Source organism: Stegostoma tigrinum, chromosome 13, assembly GCF_030684315.1.
Source record: "Stegostoma tigrinum isolate sSteTig4 chromosome 13, sSteTig4.hap1, whole genome shotgun sequence".
Lineage (NCBI taxonomy): Eukaryota > Metazoa > Chordata > Chondrichthyes > Orectolobiformes > Stegostomatidae > Stegostoma > Stegostoma tigrinum.
In genome coordinates this window covers 71,657,212-71,680,505 of record NC_081366.1, presented here as the reverse complement: position 1 = coordinate 71,680,505, position 23,294 = coordinate 71,657,212, and the positions used below count along the sequence as shown (strand labels likewise).

Sequence of the window (23,294 nt, the reverse complement as noted above, 5' to 3'; positions counted from 1 at the left end):
GCCCTCAGCCTTTGACAGTCCAGGGAAAATAACCCCAGCCTATTCAGCCTCTCTCTATAGCGCAAACCCTGTGATCCCAGCAACATTGTCATTATTTTTTCTAACACACCTTTCCTATAGCAGGGAGACCAAAATTGAATGCACTATTCCAAAAGTGTCCAACCAATGCCCTGTAAATGGTAACGGTACAAACTACCTTCACTACCCTGACAACCTGCAACTCCATCTTCATGGAACTATGAACCTGCACTCCAAGGTCTGTCTGTTCGGCAACATGGCCCAGGACCCTACCACTACGTGTATAAGCCCTTGACCAGATTTGCCTGACCAAAATGCAACACCTCACATTTAGAGAGAAAGGGTTAAAGAAGGCAAAAAACAGAGAAGGATACAAATTCCAGAGAAAAAGATATGAGTGGCAGAGGTGGAGGATTGGAAAGTCTAAATTTCAGCCCATCATCCCTTTGAACATATTCTCAGAGGTAACAGCAGAGGGCATCATGGAGATGGAAATGGAGAAGATGACAGTTTGTAGCAAAGAAAAACATTCAGGTTGCACTCAGGACAATCCTGGAATGGTGTACAGGATTTCCTATTGATGGAGGGTCTCGTTTATCTGGTCCACCCAGATTGGGTCTTGTAGACAAAGATGGGGAGAGAAGAGGGAGGCATTAAGACCTCTCCAGCTGGAAGAGTCTAAAATTTTGGCACTGGCGAAGATGTCATAGTTATACAGCACTGAAACAGACTGGTCCAACCAGTCCATGCAGACCATAATCCCAAACTAAACAAGTCCGACCTGACTGCACTTGGCCCATATCCCTTCAAGCATTCCTCATTCACGCACCTTATCTAAAGATCTTTAAAGAGTGATAACTGTACCCACATCCACTACTTCCTCTGGAAGTTCAATTCCTACACGATGCATTCTCAGTGTCAAAATAAAATGCCTCTTGTGTTTTTTTGAAATCCTTTTTCCCTCATCTTTTAAACATGCTCCCTAGCTTTGAAATCCCCCACCCTAGGGAAAAGACACCAGTCATTCAACTTACCTCTATCCATCATGAATTTACAAACCTCTACAAGGTCACGATGAGCGTCCAGGGAGTAGGACAAGGTGTTTGAGGTTGGCTATTCAACCAGCAAGGATCAGGGATTGGACAGTAGGGCATAAGGTGCCTTTCAGGATATAAAGGAACTTGGGGTGAGGTACTGGGAAATAAGTTGACAGTAAGAATATGAGCGATGTTTTCAAAACTCCCAACGCAGTGCTAATGCAATGAGCAAGTCTTTCCACCGCCCACTTCTGTGTCGGGAATAGCCCCCTTTCATTTTGGTGCCACCTGGATTGAGTCCAGAAGAACCTGCCACCTATTCCATTTCTCCTGGCCTTGGCACTGGTCTTGGGGAGAAAGGTTTTGTGAAATATCCTGATTCTTGACCATGAACCTGAGATGCCGGAACACTTTAGCAGTGCTGCGTTCGGATTTTCCTCCATTGATTGTACTTCCTGATACAAAACAAACGAGGTTTCAGCACCCAACAGCAACACTGCTCCACCAACATCTGTGTGTCTGCAATTCTCCTCTTTTGTTATTCTCTGTTCTCAGACAGGCATCAAATGAAGTGGTATTTCCATGATTCCTCCCTCTACAGGACATAGAGGGTTATCTTACAAAGGCAGTTTGCATGAATCAGACTTGCATTTTGTTATGATCAAATCTTGAGAGGTTATGTCATCAAGGGTGTTTAAAAATGTTAAAATAATTTGATATAATAGATACGAAGAAACTTTTTCCACTATTCCACTATTTCCTCACAAGTCATTGAGATCAAAGGAGTATAACCTTAAACTTAGATCTGGGCCATTTAAATTAAGAAGCCATTGCTTCTCACAAAGGTTTGGTGGATTCTAAATTCTCTTTTCTTTCTCACACGCAACCAAATAGCTTTTTACCCACTACCAAATCACTTGTAAATTCTCTTCTCCTGCAGGTTGTGGGAATGGGAGTCAATAAACATCTGAAGACTGAGATTGGCCAAGTTTTGTATGATAAGGCAATTAAGGTTATGGAGCAAATGTGTACAAGTGAAGATGAAATATAATCCAGAGACCTGTCAAGATGCAACGTGAGGTGGCTAGCTGCTCAGTCTGACTATTGAGTTGACCGAACAGGGCACTGATGCTGTTTTCCCAAAATCAGATACAGACAGACAAAGGCGCCAAAAATACCAACACAGCCTCAATCTGATGGTATAATTTTAATCAGTGCATTGCAACATATTAACATCGGCAATTCCTGGACTCAGAAATTAAGGCGAAGAAACCGCATTGAGGTTTCGTCCTGCAAAATCCAAGACTTGGAGGAGTTTGTTCCTCGCAAGTGTACAAGTGAGCAATTCCATTTGCTGAAATTGCTGCTGCAATTTTTGCCACCTTTTGGGGTGAGAAGTCAAAATATGCCAGAAGTGTTCCAGTTTTAATCTTGAAAGTTCGATCAGAACAGTACTGTTGTAATGAAAAACCCGGGCTTTGAGAAACAAAAGAACCATTTCGTGAGTCAGAAGAATTGTGTGTGTGTTATGTGTGTGTGTGTTACGTGTGTGTGTGCACGTGTGTGTGTGTGTGCACATGTGTGTGTGTGTATGGCGGTGAATTATGGAATAGTTACTGTTTGCAGTAGTATAACTGAGGAGGCCCTCCCATCACATCTTCAGCACTTGGAGCTGTGTTCTCTACTCCAATGACCCTCCACTGAGATTGACGAAGGAGAGCTCATCTCCAGGCTACTTGCTGTCCTCACCACTCTTAGACGTCAGCTGAATGATGGGGAAGATAAAAAGAAAACCCATTGTCAGATTTCTGATGCACCATGAAGTCAAAGGAAATAACGAGCAACACAATTTTAATTGCAAATGTATATCATCTGCTCAGCACTATTAAAAATGAAACAAAACATTTTTGTTTCAAGGCTGAGACACCTACAATTATATAAAATTTAACACACAGACATAAGGTGACACAGTGGCTCAGTGGTTAGAACTGTTGCCTCACAGCACCAGGGACCTGGATTTGACTCCAGTCTCGGACAACTGTCTGTGTTGAATTTGCACATTCTCCCCATGTCTGCATGGGTGTGCTCTAGTTTTCACACTAGAGTCCAAAGATGTGCAGATTAGGTGGATTTGCTGTACTAAATTGTCTGGGGTAGGAAATTCAGGCATTGGGTAGCGTCTGGGTCTGTGTGGAACGCTGTTGGAGGGGCAGTATGGGCCGAATGGCCTGCTTCCACACTCTAGGGATTCTATGACATGATACTCTGATTTCCCAATTACAGTCCCAATTACTGCACAACTGGAATTATGATTTGGAAAGACATCAGGGAGCAGGAGGAAAGCTGATGGCAGAGAACTGCCAAAGTTTCCTTGCGGAGCATGTTTGCTCCTACAAGTCCACAAGGAGACCCAAATTAAAAAGGAAATTAATGCATTTTCTGGGACTTTTGTCGTGTTGCTCGTGTTTGTCACAAATTTGGACTGTTGAGGTAAAACACAATTTCTTCATGGAATTCAATTTACAGTCAGACTCTGTGCATATTACATCATTAAGTGTTAGTCCCACTGCCTTTTTATGAACCCCCATTTGCCTGTTCTGGACAAGTTAAAATCGCAAGCCACAGGAAGGCAATAGGTCAGTTGATGTGGCCATTTTAACAGCCTGCTTCCATCAGACGGGCAGGATTGGGATCAATCTATGGAGACCGGGGCATGTGCTTACTTAGATGCTGTTCTTGACATTTATGTGATCTTGTGCCAGTCGACAGGGAGCTGGCTGTTCAATGGCCTGGACAGGTTCAGACTGGTGCCACAAAAGATTACTCTTTCTGGCTCCTAGCCAGCATGACTCGTGGCAGGATTGGTCTAGAGTTTGGCATGCAGCCTCGGCTTTGAGCCCAGCATTGACGACAGATCAAACAAAGTAGGAGAACAACATGAAACACTCATCGGTCGACTCCGTTGAGTGCAAAGATCATGCTATTTTGATCGGTTCATTCAGCTGAATACCATTTGGAAATCATCAACTGTAATATTAACAACAACAAAAACAGAAGTCGCAGGAGAAGCTCAGCAGGTCTGGCAGCATCTCTGAGGAAAAATCAGAGTGAACGTTTTGGGTTCGGTGACCCTTCCTCAGAACATGTATTATTAATCTCCTCAGTTGTCTATATTTAGGCTTGAGGTTTTCTTTTCCTTATTGTATTCTATGTTGTCATGTGCCACCCTCGCTCTCTATGTGAACTGGGAAAGGGGCGGGGAGGGGTTAAGGATTTGGTACAATGTTGACCATTGTCTTGACCTAATAGCTTCACACTGGATAGTGGTCACAAGCTAGAATCCTGGTCAATTTATCCCATTTGCTAAAGATACTGAATTATTATATTTCTACCACTTGAGGTGAAATTAGTTAATGGACTATAGTCTAGGGGTTTCAATTTTGGGCATTGTACCTTGGGAAGGATATGCTAACGTCAGAGGAATGCCGAAAAGATTCACCAGAGTCATAATGGACAAAATATACTGGATTTGGAAAGTAATCAAGGACAGGTGCCATTTCTGATGGTGTCTAATATTCATATATCAGGGTGATTTTGTACCAGTAACACTCTGTGTCTGCATTCACTGACGGACAGATCAATAGGGAGAAGTGAGTGTTGCTGATCAGCAAAAGGTGAGTATCAGGTGGTCTCAAAATTGAACCTCCCAGAAGGGACATAATAGGTTCTGTCGTAGAAGTTCTGGCACTGTTAATTATATCAGAATTGCAGGATCAGACCCTCTTCCTGAATGAATTTTGATTGTTTCAGCTGTGTGGCTCATAGAGGTGCAGAGAGCAATTTCTGACCTCAGGACACCTCCACATTTATCGTGGGATCTAAATTCAGTGGAGGGATAATGGTCTTTTAAGTGTGGCTTGGTTTCAATTGTCTCAATTGGTTTGCCCACTCTTGGGGAGTCAGTTTTTGAATCCATTAGCAGACTGCTCCCCTCCTCTCAGAGATGGCACAGTGCTCGAAAGCGATCCTGGTGGAATTTTGTACCAAATGCCCCACCAGCATCTCCAGTTGCCTCTCAAGATTAGGATTACATTATGAGAACAAGCTGTATAAATGTGGCTTGTATTTCGTCGAGATGAAAAGACAGACTGTGATCTCGTTGAAGAATGTGAAATGAATAAGTAATTTTAAAAAAAGGAGATAGCAGCTATGGCGAGGGAATCCACATTAACTTGTGTTCTGTGCAGGGAATTCCACACCTTCAATTGACCCAAAATGTTCATTCTGATTTCTCTCCACAGATGCTACCAGACCTGCTGAGCTTTTCCAGCAATTTCTGTTTTTTGTTCCACATTAGCTGAGTTCAAGTTGGAGCTAAGCCACTTTGGAGTCGGATCAGAAATCAGGTTTTCACATAAAGAAAACTCTTCTGAAAAACATTGCCCGTGTTGTGGGAAAACTGAAAATAAAGCCAACTGAGATTCACAGATTTTAGCTCAGTAAGAACATTATGGGAGGTGGGTCAAACATGGGTAGTTGGAGATTAGGTACAGCTCAACCATAAGCTGAATGGTTGAACAGTTTACACCCATCAATGTTCCTAAAAAAGCTGGCATCTTTCTGGGTGCCAAGATTCACTATCAGAGGCATAGCAGCACACTGAACCCCCGAGAGAGATCACCCACCTCTCCCCCTGCCCTGTTATTTTATTGGGATCTGACCCTGCTTAGCTTGGAGTGAATCACATCATGGCAGAAAATTGGTACCAGCCCAGATCCTCAATCATACGTTGCCTAAAATTTAAAAAAATCCATAAACATGGTCCAAAACATCAAAGACTTACCCGGTTCTTAAAGAAGGAAGCTTTTTTACTTTTGGGAGGGTTCTTTCTCTCTTCGGCATCTTCGTCAAGGGACAGCATAAATGTCGGCTGGCTCATCCTTTTCAGTGCATTCTGGTCAAGGTTTTGGTCTTCACCGCCATTTGCCACGGCAAAAATCAAAGCTAGAAAGGGTTGAGACACGTTGAAGACATCAATCCTCAAGAAAGGGAAAGTTATCAGGGAAATGCCCTCTTTTTCTGAATAAATTGTCAGCTTCTGAGTGTATTTAAAAACAATGGGCCAGAGCAATAAAATAAACAATGAAACACATTAGAAATACACAGCAGCATCAAAATAAAGGAAAGCACATTTAGGACTGGGTTGAGGTGAAAGTTCTTTATCCAAAGGGTTATGAAGGTGTGGAATTCCCTGCACAGTGAAGCAGTTGCGACCTGCTTCGTTGACCATTTTAAAGGCAAGGATGGATAGAATGTTGAATAGTAATAGAATCAAGGGTTATAGTGAGCAGGCAGGTGAGTGGAGCTGTGTCCACAAAAAGATCAGCCATGATCTTATTGAATGGCGGAGCAGGCTCCAGGAGCCAGATGGTCTACTCCTGCCCCTATTTCTTATGATATGTTTCTGAGTTTATCTGTGGAGGCAGACTAAGTTAATGGTCCAGTTTGAGATGACTTTGTTTTTTGGTCTGATTTCTGGTTTTTTGCTTTTGCATTTGCGTGCATCAGCAGTACTGGTTATTTGGAGTTCAGCACTATAGCACAGTAACGCTCAATGACAGATTAGTCCTGGTACAAACTGTGGCTCAGTGGCTAGCACTCTTCTACTTTTATTCATTCACAGGATCTGGGCATCACTGGCAGGGTCAGTATTTATTGTCCCACCCTCTAAAAGCCCTGGCCAAGGTGATGAACTACCTTCTTTAGAGTATAGTGACTCCCACAGTACTGTCTGGAAGGCATTTCCACAACTGGGACTTAAATATCTCCATATCCTTTAACTATGTTGCCTAGTTCTACTCTCCCCAAACAGAAAAAAAAAATGTCCTTCCTGCACCTACTTTGTCCAGGTCTATTTGAATTTTGTATGTTTCAATCAGATCACTCCTCAGCTTTCCATAATCTCATGAATACAGGCCCAGCCAAAAGCACTTTTTTCTTCACTAGACAATCCTGCCTTGCCCTATGGCAGCCTTATGACTCTCCACTGCACTCCGTCTATGGCATATCCTGCCTTAGGTAGTGGAAGCAAAACTGCAAACAATACTCCTGGCTGGCGTAATCTCAGCAAGGCTCTGTACGAGTGCAGTAAAACATCCCTACTTTTAAACTCAAATCCTCTTGTCATGATGGCCTATATATCATTTGCTTTACTAATTGCTTGCAGCACCAGCTTGTTTATTTTCATTAATTGGTGTTCAAGGAGACCCAGATCCCTACGAAATCTGCACTTCCCAATACATCACCTTTTAAATAATATTCTTCCTTTGTGTTTTTCACACCAAGGTGTATAACTTCACACTGTCACATTGCGCTGCATCTGCCATGTGTTTGTCCACTCACCGAACTTTTCTAAATCACCTTGAAGCTTCCTATCCTTTCACATCACACAAACCCACCCAGTTTTTGTGTTGTCAGAAAACTTGGAAATGTTGCATTTAGTTCCTTCATATAGATACCTCGGTTATCTGGGTCCTTGCATTACCCCACTAGTCACAGCCTGCCACTTGGAAAAAGACTCACTTACTCCCACTTTGTTTCCTGTCTATCAATGGATTCTCAATCCATGCCTGGCCAACGTTTATTCCTCAATGTAAGTGTTAAAAAGCAAGTTCTTTCAGGGTGTTTAATTTGGACAAATCTAGATGGACTGATAATGATGTGAGAGAGAGAACTCACTGCTTGAAATGCAATCAGGCTTAGATCAGCTCGTGGGATTCATTGGGATACATCAAGGTGTAGTGAGAATGTTTAAGAGAATAGAGGTGATTTAGAATCTGTGATTCCCAAAACCCTTCAGCACCGAGAGGAACATTCCTCCTCTGATGTCACTGTGTGAACTGATTGATCATTCCTGTGATGAGTCATTTACAATGCAACACATAACTATCACAGAGAAGGCAAGCGGAATTTTTTTTTCTGAAGAAGGGTCTCAGCCTGAAACATCAGCCTTCCTGCTCCTCTGATGCTGCTCAGCCTGTTGTGTTCATCCAGCTTTACACCTTTGTTATCATATAATATTCTCCAGCATCGGCAGTTCCTACGATGCCTGAATTGTTTCTGTTCTTTTTTGCTGAACACAATTCTTACATCCCTAGGACATAGCTGAGATGTTTACTGCAAGCTTGAATACTACCTGCAGTTTTCCCACACACTACCTGGGATTGTTGGCACTGATCTGCTGGCAAAGCTCATCTGCTTGAGCACAGAAGATGGGCGTTTCTCTGCTTGGTCTGACAGATTGGTATCACTCCGAAACTCCTGTTTCCTTGACAGCTGGAAATGACATGGAACAAAAATGTCATGAACCAGCATTACAGTGAAGGGGAAATATATACAGCCATTAAGGTAAGGAATTTTTAACAAAATTATTCAGACAATTAGTCTCAATATTAAACAATTCCAAATTCGAACCACGGTGTTAGGTACACGTTAGTTGGTTTCATGCTGTTCCCTTCAAATATTCCTGAGCCAGATATAGCATTGGTTAGATAGAGTAGACTTTCACAACTCAAAGCATCACCCTTGTGCCAGGCAAAGGATAAAATTGCCTCCACGCTGTCCTATCGTACACTCACATGGAATGTACAGCAGAAGTCAAATACAGTGTTAAACTTTCTCCGTACTAACACACCAGGTTGATACAGCAGGGGTTGGATACAGAGTAAAGTTCCCTCTGTTATGTCCCATGAAACATGCCCAGGGCAGGTACACTATGGGTTGGTTAAAGTGTAAAACACCCTCTATAATATCCCATGAAACACCCTCAAGACAGGTACAAAATGGTTTCAAAACAGAGTAAAACTCCCTTTATAATGTCCCATGAAATACCCTTAGAGCAGGTACAATTAGGATTGAATTCAGGGTGAAGGTCTGTAGATAAACTGCCAAGATACATCCCCAAAGTAGGTGCAACACAAGTTGGATATAGAGAGAATCTATACCCACAATGCACTAATGACAGCCAGTTAACCAACGCGTTGCCTCTTCATTTCACACAGCGATAAAACTGTGGTGTCAGAGTGACACATCTATTTTGAGCTGTGGCCAAATTCATTCCAGTAGGAACTGGCTAAGATCAAGTCAAACCCAGCTGTGTTTTTAAGCGTTGCTAGCATTTTCTCTTTTTTTTTGATGTCCGTATACACATTATCAAAAGAGAAGCTTGCGGATATCAAACAGGACATGAAGCTGGGGATTCTGCCCACACTGAAGTTTCAGTGTGTTTCATATACCACTGACGAACTGTGAATTATTTATTCACTCATCGATCCCATTGGTGATTGGGCGTAACACAGTGTCTTCAAGCCAGCACTTTAGATTTGCATGAGGAGACAGAGTTCTTTAATGAAACTTTTATTCCCAAATTAAATGTAATTTGAAACTCAGAAACCACACTTTCATGTTGGAGGTTGAGAAATGGTGCATGTATGGAACGAGCTGCGACAGGAAGTGGTGGAGGCTGGTACAATTAAAAGGATATAAAAGGATCTGGATGGTACATGACTGGGAAAGGTTTAGGACCAAATGCTGGCAAGTGGGACTAGATTAATTTAGGATGTCTGATCAACACGGACAAGTTGGACTGAAGGGTCTGTTTCCGTGCTGTGCATCTCTATGACTCTAAGTGGATGCTCAGTGATAGGTGTGATGTGGCCCTGCTTTGTGGGGCTCTATTATACTGAACTGCATCAAATTGTGGTCTGTAAATATCTGTGATATACTGAGAACTATTCCGAACCAGCAGGGGTGCCAGTATCCAGCTCAGAGCCAGGTACACTGGTTAGCTATTCTTTGCTTTATCACGTTTTACACTCATGTTAGGATTCTTAAGCTGCTTACCCGTTTGGTGTCTGAAGGCTCTGTTTTGCTGTCTGCAAACACCACGCTACTTCTCTTCTGTCTTTTCCTCTCCCTCCTCAGTTTAACCTCCCCGTCCTCTTTGGTAGCTCGATCCAGAGCCTTTTCTTCAGATTTAAGGATTGGCGTCCTTGGTCTGGGGCTGTCGGGAATCACACTGCTTGAAGCAACAAAGGGAACACTGGCATAAGCTAATCACTGACTTTATTCGGCTCCTTTTAAAAGTGGTAAAAACAAAACAGTCAGTATCCTGCTGAGTTCACTCAGTTCAGAGTTTCTAAACCTTAATATGGACATCTTTTCCAGTCTTTGACGTGGTGAGCTCAAACTGGTGAAAAGCACATTGAAGACACAACATGGAATCCTTACAGTATGGAAGCAGGCCACTCAGCCCATTGAGTCCACACTGACAGTCCAAAGATCATCCCACCCAGACCCACCCTGTATTGTTACATTTCCCATGGCTAATTCATCTCAAGTGCACATCCCTGGACTCTGGGGCAATTTAGCATGGCCAGCCCACCTAACCCACACAAATTTGGACTGTGAGTGGAAACCAGAGCGCCCGGAGGAAGCCCACACAGACTCAGGGTGAATGTGCAAACTCCACACAGTCAGTTATCTGAAGGTGGAATCAGACTGGTGTCCCTGGCAATGTGAGGCAGCAGTGCTAACCATTGAGATGCAAATCCACCCCAAACATTAAGAACTTTTACTCAGGATGAACAATTGAGAAACTGGATGAATGTTTTTATCAGGAAAGAACAAAGACAGACAATAGGCTGTTTGAGTGGTATGTTGGAAGGGAGAGGAATATTTAAACTTTGTTAAAATTGTAAGCCACCAAGCCTCTCTCGTCTGTATCTACCATGTGAATGTTAGGCCCACAATTTTAGAATAGAATCCCTACAGTGTGCAAACAGGCCCTTCAGCCCAACAAGTCCACACTGACCTTCAGAGCATCCCACCCAGACCCATCACCCTAAAGCCCACTCAATCTACACATCCCAGAGCGCTATAGGCATTTTGGCATGGCCAACCCATTAGCCTGCACATCTGTTCTTCATGGGAAGAAACCAGAGCACCCAGAGGAAGCCCATGCAGACACAGAGAGAATGTGCAAACTACACACTAGACAAGATGGGATTGAGCCCAGGTCCCTTATGCTGTGAGTCAGCAGTGCTAACCACTGAGCCACCATGCCACCAAATAACTTAACTTGCATCGTATTAGTGTCTATTAAGGTATGGTTCTTTAAGTACATCATTAACCCTTGCACACTTAAAATTTTTTTAATATTAATAATAAGTGCCCACAGCATTTCAGAGCAATTTAAAAAAATGCATTCTGTTATGAGGGTGTCACTGACTAGGCCAGCATTTATTGCCTATCCCAGCTTGCAGGTAAGAGTCAATCACATTGCTGTAGCTCTGGAGTCATATGTCCGGTGAGGATAGCAATTTCCTTCCTGAAAAGACATGAATGAACCTGGTGGTTTTTCCCCCAAGAATCAGCAATATACTCACAAGATTACAGTGAAAAATTTACAATTCATCACTTATGGTGTCAGCTTAGGTACAAAGGTGCCTAAGTACAACTTCTTGGGTAAAAATTCTTAGGAAGAAAAAATTAGAAAATAAATAAATAATAGGGCAGCATTACAGACCTTCAAAAGTACAAAACTGTCACAATCAATCAGAAAAATAATGAGATTGAAAAGTTCAGAATAACAGTCCTTCCATGGTATTGTAATAAAGGACAGAAAGAACAGAATTTAAAGACAAAGTCCACTTCATAGTTCTGGGCTTAATAACCCAACCCCGCTGTTGGAATCCCAGGTCATGGTTTGGTGGCTATTGTGAAATGTTGAATTCCTTATTTTTATGGGATTCAAATTCAACCATCTGCTGTGGCAGGATTTGAACCCAGGTCCCCAGACTGTTACCTGGGTCTATGGATTAACAGTCTAGCAATAATACCACCATACCATCACCTCGCCCAGTCCCAGTACTAAGGCAGTGTTGGTTAAAGTAGCTTCTGTCAATTTTTTTCACAACTAATACTTTCCCTGTGTTGACTCCTCTTTTTCGAAGCTGGGTGACGAAAACAGCACTTTGAGGGGTTTTGCTAGTGGCTTTAATTCTGCTTTAACCCAGGAACCTCATAGTCACAGCCTGGCATATGTGTGATATGAATGTCACTTGCCGCCCAGTCTGACAAATGGCAAGTGACATTGGAGCCATACAAATGCCAGGCTATGACCATCACCAATAAAAGACAATCTAACCACCATCCCTTGACATTCAATGGTGTTACCATGACTGAATCCACCACTATCAACATCTTGGGGATTGCCATTGATCAGAAACTAAACTGGGCTCTCCCAATAAACACAGTGGCTACAAGAGTAGGTCAGAAGTTGGGAATAGTGCAGTGAGTAACTCACCTGACTCCTCAAAGCCTGTCCACCATCTGGAAGGCACAAGTCAGGAGTGTGATGGAATATTCCCCACTTGCCTGGATGAGTGCAGACTCAACAACACTCAAGAAATAGGACAAAGCAGCCTGCTTGTTTGGCATTATATCCACAAGCATTCACTCCCTCCACCACTTATGCTCAGTAGCAGCAGTGTGTACTATCTACAAGATGCACTGCAGACATTCACCAAAGATCCTCAGACAGCACATTTCAAACCCATGACCACTTCCATGTAGAAAGACGACAGCATCAGATATATGGGAACACCACCACCTCCAAGTTCCCCTCCAAGCCACTCACCATCCTTACTTGGAAATATGTCACCGTTCCTTCACTGTCACTGAGTTAAAATCCTGGAATTCCCTCCCTAATAGCTTTGTGGGCCAATTCACAGCAGAGGGACTGCAGCAATTCCAGAAGCCAGCTCAGCACCACCTTCTCAAGGGCAACGAGGGAGGGCCAAGAAACATTGGCCAGTCAGCGATGCCCACATCCCACAAATGAATAAAAAAAAAACTCCATCAGGGAAGAGGGATGATCGCTCTATGAAAGAGTTAGAATACAAATTGGCACACATCATTTCCAGGTTCAGGTAAAATCGGGCAGACCTTGATGGAAATGAGTTCATTCATAATACAAGTCAAAACAGGGAGCTTCCTGTTTTGCATGTCTCACCTATCACCAGAGTTACCGAGTATCAGCAACACTTTCAACTACCTCACTGCCCTACCCACACAACACAGCCTCCAACATCCTGACTTGACTACTTACTGCACATCAGCTAGCCTGTGCCTTCAATCCACACAGCAGAACTGATAAGCCTGAGAATATTCCCCAAAAGGAACAAAGTTCAACATTTAAAAGTAAGGCTGTTCCTTCTACATTTATAAGGCAGTCATCTAATCAGAGCGGAGTCTAAACCGAAGTGCCTCTGTGATGGTTGTCTGCTGCCAGTCTGCATACTCACATACAAAGAAGGAGCAAGACTAGGGTGCTTGGACCTTCAAGCCTGCTTATCTATTCAAGAAGATTATGGCTATCTCGACGTAACCTCAAATCCACATTTCTGGCTACCTTTGTAAACCTTCACTCACTTGATTAACAAGAATCTGGCCACATCTATCTTAATATATTTAAGGACTCTGCTTCCACCATCTTTTCAGGGACCACAGATTCATGAGAATTTGAAAGAGAAAGATTTTCACTGCCTATTTTAGATACTATTATCGTCCTGTTTCTCCGATCCTGTCAATATCTACATCGACAATAACGCCTCAAACTCATGATTTTTAGTAGCGTTTTTCTATAAAGGTTTTTTTTGCAATTAACATGTGGTTCCCATAGTAATGTATATTCTATTGATAGCACAATGAACATAGGAAGATAAGAACTAGGAGCAGGAGTAGGCCGTCCGGCCCCTCCAGCCTGCTCTGCCATCTGATAAGATCATGGCTGATCTTTTTGTGCGCACAGCTCCATTTACCCACCCACTCACCAAAACACCTTAATTCTATTACTGTTTAAAAATCTATCCATGTTTGCCTGAAAAGCATTCAACAAGGTAGCCTCAACTACTCATTGGGCAGGGAATTCCACAGATCCACAATATATTTGGTGTAGAAATTCCTCCTCAACTCAGCTCTAAAACTGCTCCTCCTTATTTTGAGGCTTTGACCTCTAGTTCTAGTTTCACTCAGTATTGGAAACAAACTCCCTGGTTCTGTTTTATCTATTACCTTCATAATTTTGTGTGTTTCTATAATATCCTTCCCTCACTCTTCCAAACTCCAGTAGATATAGTCCCAGCCTACTCAATCTCTCCTCACAAGCCAACCCTCTCAACTCCAGAATCAACCTAGTGAACGTCCTCTGCACACCCCACCCCCAGTACCAATAGGTCCTTCTTCAAGAAAGGAGAGCAAAACAATAGAGAGTCCTCCACTTTCCAGTTTGAAGTTGTAAAAGGGCTTGCTGCGTACACTGATGTTCATAAACTGTGTGTAGAGGCGCCCATAATGAGATCACTGCTTATGTCTTACCTGTCAACAGGCCCTTTGATTGGTGTGTTGCATTCAGCATTGAGGGAGGAAAGGGAGATCATGGACACTTGACGATAGGATCTCAGCATGGACCTTGGTCGGCTTGTTCGTTTTTCATCAAAATCTGGCTGTAGGAACAAATGTAGGAAAGAACACAGAGGTGAGAAGTCAAGGTATACTTAATAGATCTGCCTTGGTTCAGCGTTGGCACTGCTGCACTTGATTCAGCAGCTTAAGGGTTGGAGATCTAACTATAACCAGCACCGAGGGAATGTTGCATGGTCAGAGCTGCAATCTTTCAAATGAGACACTAAACCGGAGCCCCATATCTACCTGCTGAGGCAGAGGTAAAAGATCTCACTCTTGAAAAAAAAGGGGCACGGTGACTGTCTTGGGTGTCCTGGCCACCAGTTATCCCTCAACCCGGTTGTTATCACACTGTAATTTGTGGGAGTTTGTTTTTCCTACATTACAACTGTAAAGGGTGGTATGGTGGAACTGCTGCTGTACAGTGCCTGGGACCCACGCTTCATTACAGCCTCTGGTGACTGTCTGCATTGAGTTTGCATGTTCTCCCCATGTCTGCATGGGTTTCTGCCTGGTGTTCCAGTTTCTTCCCACATGAGCAGGTTGGATAGATTAGTTGTGCTGAATTGCACCGTAGTGCCCGGGGATGTGCAGGTTAGGTGGGTTAGCTGTTGGAAATGTGGCATTAGGGGTTGGGGGCGGGGTGCTGGGCCTAGGTGAGATTCTCTTTGGAGGGTCAGAACAGACTTGATGGGCCAAATGGCATCTTTCTACACTGTAAGGATTCTATGATTCTAAGGCTAGGGTTCAAAAAGTACTGCATTGGCTGCAAAGTACTTTGAGACATATGGTGGTCAAGAGCAACATAAATTCATGACTTGTTTTCTTTCTTTCAAATCTTTGCCCCAGTAAAAGCTTGTTGAAGGATGAAAAAGGTGAAGGATTCTGCCAAAATAGTAGACAGCAAAATTTAACATGAATATTTTCATTTACTGCTGAGAACGCTCCAAGTCCAACTTCAAGCATAGCAAAACCATACATGGTAATGGCAGGCTTGAGGCCTGTGAATGCGCTGAAGTATTCTATCAGTTCAGCAGCAATTAAATGTATTCAAAACTAGTAACTAACAACCTATGGACAGATAAGCCTTTTTTTTTACAGGAAAGGGAGATTGAAAACTTTGGGGTTCAGAGACGGGGCTTCAGCTCTCCCCCACCCCTGACATGCTCCCAGAACACATTAGGAAACATAATGAGGAAAGGATTACTCCTTGAGAAAAGGACACAGTGATTCTAGTTCACTTACCAGCTCCCTTAACCCATATTCCTTCTCCACTTTTAGTTTTAGCTGTTTGAAACATTCTTCCATCCGGTCATGGAAAGGTCGAAGGTCATCCTGCACTCTTTTCCCGTGAAGTTTTATTCCTTTTTCAAGCATCGGGACCTTGTGAAGAGAAAGCGGAAAACATCCTTACAGATTGATACTCAAAAAGAAAATAGCAGAAGAAATGAGTGCACTGCTGACTGTCCTTAAATTGGCTTGGGTCCTTTGGACCTGGTCAATGTCACAACAAGCCATCAGAATACAGTCAGAAATGAATTAACATGCAGAATGGCTCTGTCATTGGAAAACAAACTTCAATAGTCACAAAGCTGAGCACTGTGGGTGGTAGAAATCAGAAATTAACATAGAAAGCACTGGGTAGACTGGAGAGAGAAGCAAAGTTAAGGAGTGCAGTATCGTTATAGTGTTGAGGGTCACCTCAGCTACAGTCTCTATTTGGGAGGCTCGGCCAAACTACAGCTAATCAGGCAATTGTGAGGCCATCAAGGAATTCAGACCTGAGGAGGCTGAAGATCCAATAGCGAGAATGGCTGGCCAGTAAGAGGCTGGCAAACCTTGCAATATCACCGAGGAGGCTGACGAAGCTGTTGGAAGGGCATCCTCAGAATGGATAGTGGAGAACACAGGCCACATATGTGCTGAGTTTCTCAGGTTAGTGACAACAGGCAGGGATGTTGAACATAAGGATGTTGGGATGATTCCCAACAAAGCACTCCCTCTTGCAAAAAGAAAATCTTCCCGATATCTCTTGACCAGGAACTTTGATCGAGGTGTCTTCACTGTCACACCAACCTGGATGACAAGCAGTCCTCACTGTCTGACACACAACTACATGCTAACTTTCAGCAGCTGAGCCCAATGATGTCAGAATGAGACCCTAAACTGACCCATAATTGGTCACTAGAGGGCATCAGTTGGCATTCATCCCCTTCTGCCCAGAACTTAAACTGGTGGAGGCAGTAAGGGGGGATTGGGAGCAAAGGTCTGGGTGACCCCACCTCTGAGCTCACTGCCAGCAAGAGACTTCTCTATCCAGCCAATCAAGTGAATGACCCTTCATCAACACTCTGCATTCAACAACCAGTTATGGATGGCAGACCATTTTGATGAAGAACATATAGATATTTAAACGGAAGAAGAGACAGAAGATCATATGCATTCAGTGGCAGGAAGAATTTAGAGAGCAGAATCATGTGTAGCATACATCAACAGGACCCTGGTTGACCCGTTTCTATACAATACTTTATAGAAATGTTTTTGCAGTTGGTTCACTTGCAAGTCCACTTCAGAAGGCAATAAATAAATCACACACTGAATGAAGTGCGGGCCAGATCGTAATTTCACTTCATGTTTAGTGGGAGTGAGATTTGTTTTATTTTGTGCTTAAGGCAATACTGTTACCTGTACATTGGGACACCTGGCTTTGTTGTAAGTGTCTGCTCGTTGTCTGTGCCTCAGGCTGTTTGGTCTTTGTCTCAAGGCCCTTAAGTAGGGCTGCTCAACTCTTTATATACTGTGATACTTATTTATTTACAAATACACTTCACTCTCTTCACATTCTTATTCTAGACTGGTGTCCTCTCTCTTACCGATATAAGAGTCATGTAATCAGATACCTGTTTAAAGTTCATTCATGGGATGAGTGCGTGGCTGACCAGGCCAGCATTAATTGTCCAATCCTAATTGCTCGGACAGTACTTAGGAATCAACCAACATTGCTGTGCATCTGCAGTCAAATATCAGCCAGACCCAGTAGGGATGGCATCTTCCTTCCCTAAAGGACTTTAATGAACCAGATGGGGTTTTCCCCAGCAATTGGTAATGGATTGACAGGCATCAGACTTTTAATTCCAGATTTTTATTGAATTCAAATTCCAACATTTGCCAAGGCAGGATTCGAACCCAGGTCCTTGGAACATTTCCTGGGTCTCTGGATGAAGAACCCAGCAATCAACTAGGCCATTTCTCCTCCATCATGATAATGATTTGTATGAATTCCATTGTATCACATTTCGCACCTCTAACCTTACACTTCCCCATCCTCCAGTTTCTCTTCACTTGCTCCGCATTTCAGCATTTGCGTCCACTTGCTTCAGTAGATTTGTAATGATTGGCAGAATCATTAACATCATCTCATCATTATAACTGGTTTGTGTTACACTGTTTCTGGAGTAGTTGTACCATTTGGTACATGGTCTGCAATGCTATAGATAATCATAGTCTCACTTTTTTGGCTTGAATAACATAACAGGAATAACATCACAACCTTTCAGAGCATCGCTTCTTCGTCAGGTGAAGTGATCACAAGGAGCAGCGCTCCAAAAGCTTGTGATTTTGAATAAACCTGTTGGACTATAACCTGGTGTCATGCGACTTCTGATTCTGCCCACCCCTGTCCAACAGAGCCGGTGCGGTGGCTCAATGGTTAGCACTGCAGCCTCACAGCACCAGGGACCCAGGTTCGAGTCCACCCTCAGGTGACTGTCTGTGTGGAGTTTGCACATTCTCCCTGTGTCCGCATGGGTTTCCTCCAGGTGCACCGGTTTCCTCCCACAGTCCAAAGATGTGCAGGCCAGGTGGATCGGCCATGCTAAATTGCCCGTAGTGTTCAGGGGTGTGTGAGTTATAGGGGGAATGGGTCTGGGCGGGATGCTTCAAGGGGCAGTGTGGACTTGTTGGGCCGAAGGGCCTGTTTCCACACTGTAGGGATTCTAATCAAAAACACCGGCACCTCCACATCATGGAAACTTTATGTCACAGGGTACTGTTTGGGGCCCTGGTCACCCAGTCTGTTGTGGTTGAATGAAACATGCCCACATTGTGAAATCAATCAAATCCATTGCTAGCCATTCCCACGACCTTTGCAGAAATCTTGATTAAATCATTGGCTCTGTTGGCACTTGGCTCTGGGTGGCACACATTCGGCATGACCTTTTGAAATGTCTGGGCATCACACTGATTGCTGTGATCTTGTTCTGCACTCCATGACTCCTAGTTGTCCATCTTGGGCTTTCAGCAGGAATTTTCCTTGCACCAACTCTGATATAACCATTCCATGAGTGTAGACCAATAAATCTTCCACTATTGTCAAGAGTTGTTTTTGCATAATGTGCCTCTTTAGCAATTGATCTTGTATTCCTCGACAGATTTTAAGCTGCAGATTTTTGGCTGGACACAAGAGGCACTAATTTGATTGAGTTTGCCCTCAGTTGTCAGTAAATGTTTAGTTGCACATCCCCATGTAATGGCGAACACATCCTTCTCCATGGTTGCATGCTTTGTTCAACCTCTATCAAAGATCCTGACATAATAGTACAGCTTTCATGTGCTTTGCTTTGTACTTGATTAAGGATTGCTCCTAGCCCTGGAGACAATGCATTCCAATTAGTATAGTGAATAAGCCCAGTTTGAAATGAGTTATAGCATTAGCAGTAAGTAACTTCTCTTTAATTCTTTCAAAAACTGCAGTCTGTTCTGACTCCAATATCATTTCTTGCATTTCTTTCAGAAGTTCTCTTATGGTTAAGACTGGTTAAGTTGAAGATAACCATTCCCACTTCATTTACCACGCTTAAGGCACACTGTGCATCATTTTTGCATATTGGTGTCAGAAATTACTGATGGCTTCACCTCTTTAGATCCACCATGCTTCCTTGTTTTTGAACAATGTTTCCTAAAAATGTAGTCGTCTTTCTCGAGCATTGGTATTTTTAATTCATTGTAAGGCTTGCCTTCAGTACTGCTCTTAACACTTCCCTGACCCTCTTGTTACGTTCCCTTTCTGAGTCACCATCTACTAGGATGTCATACAAATGGTAATTGTTTCCCTGTTTCTGATTCAGGATTCTCGACATTTCCATTGGAAAATCTCTGGTGCAGAAGAATCCCAAACAATGGACTTTTGCCAGAATACCGCACCGGATGATGCAATAAATGTCATCAGTGATCTTGAGTCCTTGTTCAAGAGAATTTTCCAGAACCCACAGTTGGCATCAGGTTTTGTGCGAAACTTGTTGCTTGCCAAACCACAATTGACAGCCAAAATAGAATGCGGTTCCCCCCACCAATACCAGCCCTACAATTGGTTACTAATCTTGAGCACCATTCTGTCCGTTCTGTCTCTGACAATGTAACTCCATTTGCAATCATGGTAACTGTGATTTTACTTTGCCTGTCGAAGGACAAAGAATGTGCCCAGGAGCGTAAAAACAGTTGGGTTTAGTAACTTCTTAATGAGCAATGTGATAGTCTTACTTCAGTTTGCCCACACCATTGAACAGCTTTGGAATGTTGCCAAAGTTCTCTTCTGTTTCCATCTTGAATTTTTGTATATACTCTCTTCCAGATACCTAAACACATACATACATTTGTCCTCAGCAATATGCTATTCTGATTACTCAGTATGTATAATATTTCACTGATAATTGGGCCTCTGTGGCTAAACTTTATGATGATTTGATCTTGTATCAAAGGATATGTGCCTCCTGGACCTTGGAGTTTTATACTTGCTGGTTTGTTTCTTGCAGACGTGACAAGGTATACTTTAGAACTTTAATAAATTCATGGACTGAAAGAATCAGCAATAACTCTTTCTGGAATAAATTGCTTCCCAAAATGAAAGGGATAAGAAAAAGGAATTAAAAGTAACATGCTACCTAGCCATTGTTGGGAAGAAAGAGTTGAAGCAACAAAATCAAGCTGTTTCTTGGGAGAGATGAGGCAGTGCTTAGAACCCTACAGTGTGGAAACAGGCCATTCAGCCCTACAAGTCCACACCAAGCGAAGAGCATCCCACCCAGACCTATCCCCTTACCCTTTCTTTGTAACCCTGCATTTTCAGTGGCTAACACACCTAACCTACACATCCCTGAACTCTATGGGTAATGTACCATGACTAATCCACCTAACTTGCACATCTTTGGACTGCAGGAGGAAAGCAGAGCACCTGGCTGAAATCCACGCAATATTACTTGATAACCTGCTGCCTCATGACAGATAAATAAGACTGCCTGCAGAAGTAATGTCCTGAAGTAAAGGGATTATTTGCAGGAAAAGCTGTGTTTTAAACAGACAGCTAACACTGAATGGAACAAGGAACAGGGGAGCTACTTCTGAAAAGGTGGCAAGCTGTAGACTTGCGGTCTCCAGAGGTATAATCAATGCTGGGCATGAAAAAAAATCTATCAAATCATCAATAACACCACAGCAGAAACTTGAAAGAGAGAAAATTGTATAAAAATCCAACACTAGAACAATTCAGCAGCAGATCTTCAAAGAACAGCACTGCACAAGGATTGAACACTGGACACTTCCAGAAACATTATTCATTGGAATCATAACTAAATTTTGCTTTTAATCGGGTTATAGTCAAGCTAAGCTGTGAGACCAAACTAACTTACTTGAGGGGTCTTATTTTCATTGCTACTTTCAATAAAGTTTAAATCATTGTTTCAGTACTTGATTGTCTGTAAGATTTCTTGATAAGTAGCTGAATGAAAGGTAACTTGCAGTGATTTACTCACAACACAGACCACAACCATGCAAAGCTGTCTGCCAGCATTGAGGCAGTTGCTCCTGTGTTGAATTTCAATTTTGTATTAAAGTCTTGCATCTCCAAGTTAATTATCTGCAATCTGTTTTGGCTCTCCTTGATGTCGCCAAAGAAGGGTTCACTTTTTGACTTGTTTCTTTAACTTCTTGAACTTTCCTCTTGTCACATGATTTCTATTTCTCTGGATGTATTCCACTTGTAGGATATTTATTTTGCTTAAGAGGTGATAATGGTTCTGTTCACTAACAATAGTCTCTGAAGCGACCCGACCAGCTCCACCTGCTGAACATTCCTTGTAATTCTGTGATAATGGGAACTGCAGATGCTGGAGAATCCAAGATAACAAAGTGTGAAACTGGATGAACACAGCAGGCCAAGCAGCATCTCAGGAGCACAAAAGCTGATGTTTCGGGACTAGACCCTTCATCAGAGAGGTGATGAAGGGTCTCTGATGAAGGGTCTAGGCCCAACACGTCAGCTTTTGTGCTCCAGAGATGCTGCTTGGCCTGCTATGTCCGTCCAGCTTCACACTTTGATTCCTTGCGATTCTGTTTGGGTTCACATCTTATCTACCCTGACATGGTCAGTGATTTTGATTCTTGCTGCTTCTGCATTTGTCTGATTTTTGTGACGGTGTCAGCACCATCTTGGATCCTGAAGATTTGGCCATGTCAAATATTTCTGCCAGCATAGCAAAGTAGACTGTTTGTTCCAGCATTAAATCCATCTTGGCCTGACAAAACTGACGACATCTCATCGCTGAGACTAACCAATCCATGGTCTATAACTAAGTCAGTCTTCGAAGCTCTGTACTTTCAACACTCTGCCATACAATACCATCACATTAGAGAGGCGGTGATCGATTTACCTGCATGCTGATATGACTACTTAAATCTCACCCGCTCCATCATTAAATTTCTTGTAAGGCTAAAGTAGGCGTCGAATCTCTCAATGAATTATGTGACTCCATATTCATTTCTTTCACAAATTCTCTTAGCAGGTTATCATGCAACTTACAGCATGTTAAACATACTGACTTAAAGGCATTGTATCCTTGCTTATAATACTTAATCTGATTACCAAACTGAAGCCACTGCCTTCCAGAGTTCCCTCTTCTTGGACCTCCTTGTAGTGTCTGCCATACTATTAAATACTTAAGGCAGTTATGACTGGTATAATTACCACCTTTAGGTGGTGCAAAGAGTGCATGTTGCAAAGATGTCAAAGGAATATCCATTAGTTACCATAACTATGACGCAAGGAGAACTGAACAACATGCAAATTTTTTCTGAAGAAGGGTCCCAATTCGAAACGTCAACTTTCCTGCTCCTCCGATGCTGCCTGGCCTGCTGTGTTCCTCCAACTCCACCCTGTTTTATCTCTGACTCCAGCATCGACAGTTCTTACTATCCCTGAATATTCAAATCAAAATTCAGCACCTGTTGTATTAATTTGAAATTAATTCTGCAGAGAGTGAGCCCAGTTATGGGGCAGAGGTTTGTTTTATTGTGCGTTCAGCTTTGTTCAGAGAGACATATTGGCTTTTGGCTTCAGATTGCAATGTTCTTTTTCTCGGCTGCTGGGGTCTGCACTAATTGCATCCCCTTCCATGTTTTATTTCCACCTTTACCGCTTGCCCTGGATGTCCTGCTGAGTGCTATTGAAGGAGAAGCAATTGCCCGATACCTTTGTCTGCACCAGGCAGTGTTTCTCCCGCGTTCTGGAGATTTTCCACATTGACCCGGCTACCAGACAAAGCTTCCTTTCACAAGGCCGGGCAATCCTTTTGCGATGGTTGCAGCCATTCAATACCTTATTCCTGATTCACCAATGCCATCTGTGCTTCCATTAGTGGTGGCCATCCCTTTTTTTAAACCATC

The 23,294-nt window shown here is 42.9% G+C and overlaps 1 protein-coding gene across 3 annotated transcripts in view; it reads right to left on the bottom strand.

Moving 5' to 3' along the window:
* Positions 1–2,275: 2,275 nt before the first annotated feature.
* Positions 2,276–23,294, bottom strand: part of LOC125458253 (dedicator of cytokinesis protein 2-like) — a 604,879-nt gene continuing 583,860 nt past the window's right edge. Inside the window, exons 47-52 of one of the 3 annotated variants that reach the window (XM_048543364.1) lie at positions 15,825–15,962; positions 14,493–14,620; positions 9,957–10,134; positions 8,273–8,390; positions 5,899–6,059; positions 2,276–2,820 (exon numbers count right to left, since the gene is read on the bottom strand). In XM_048543364.1, coding sequence (XP_048399321.1) covers positions 2,788–2,820; positions 5,899–6,059; positions 8,273–8,390; positions 9,957–10,134; positions 14,493–14,620; positions 15,825–15,962 — 756 coding nt within the window. In that variant the 3' untranslated portion in view covers positions 2,276–2,787. The remainder of the gene's footprint in view (positions 2,821–5,898; positions 6,060–8,272; positions 8,391–9,956; positions 10,135–14,492; positions 14,621–15,824; positions 15,963–23,294) is intronic. The other 2 variants (XM_059650772.1, XM_059650774.1) reach the window with 2 other exon arrangements.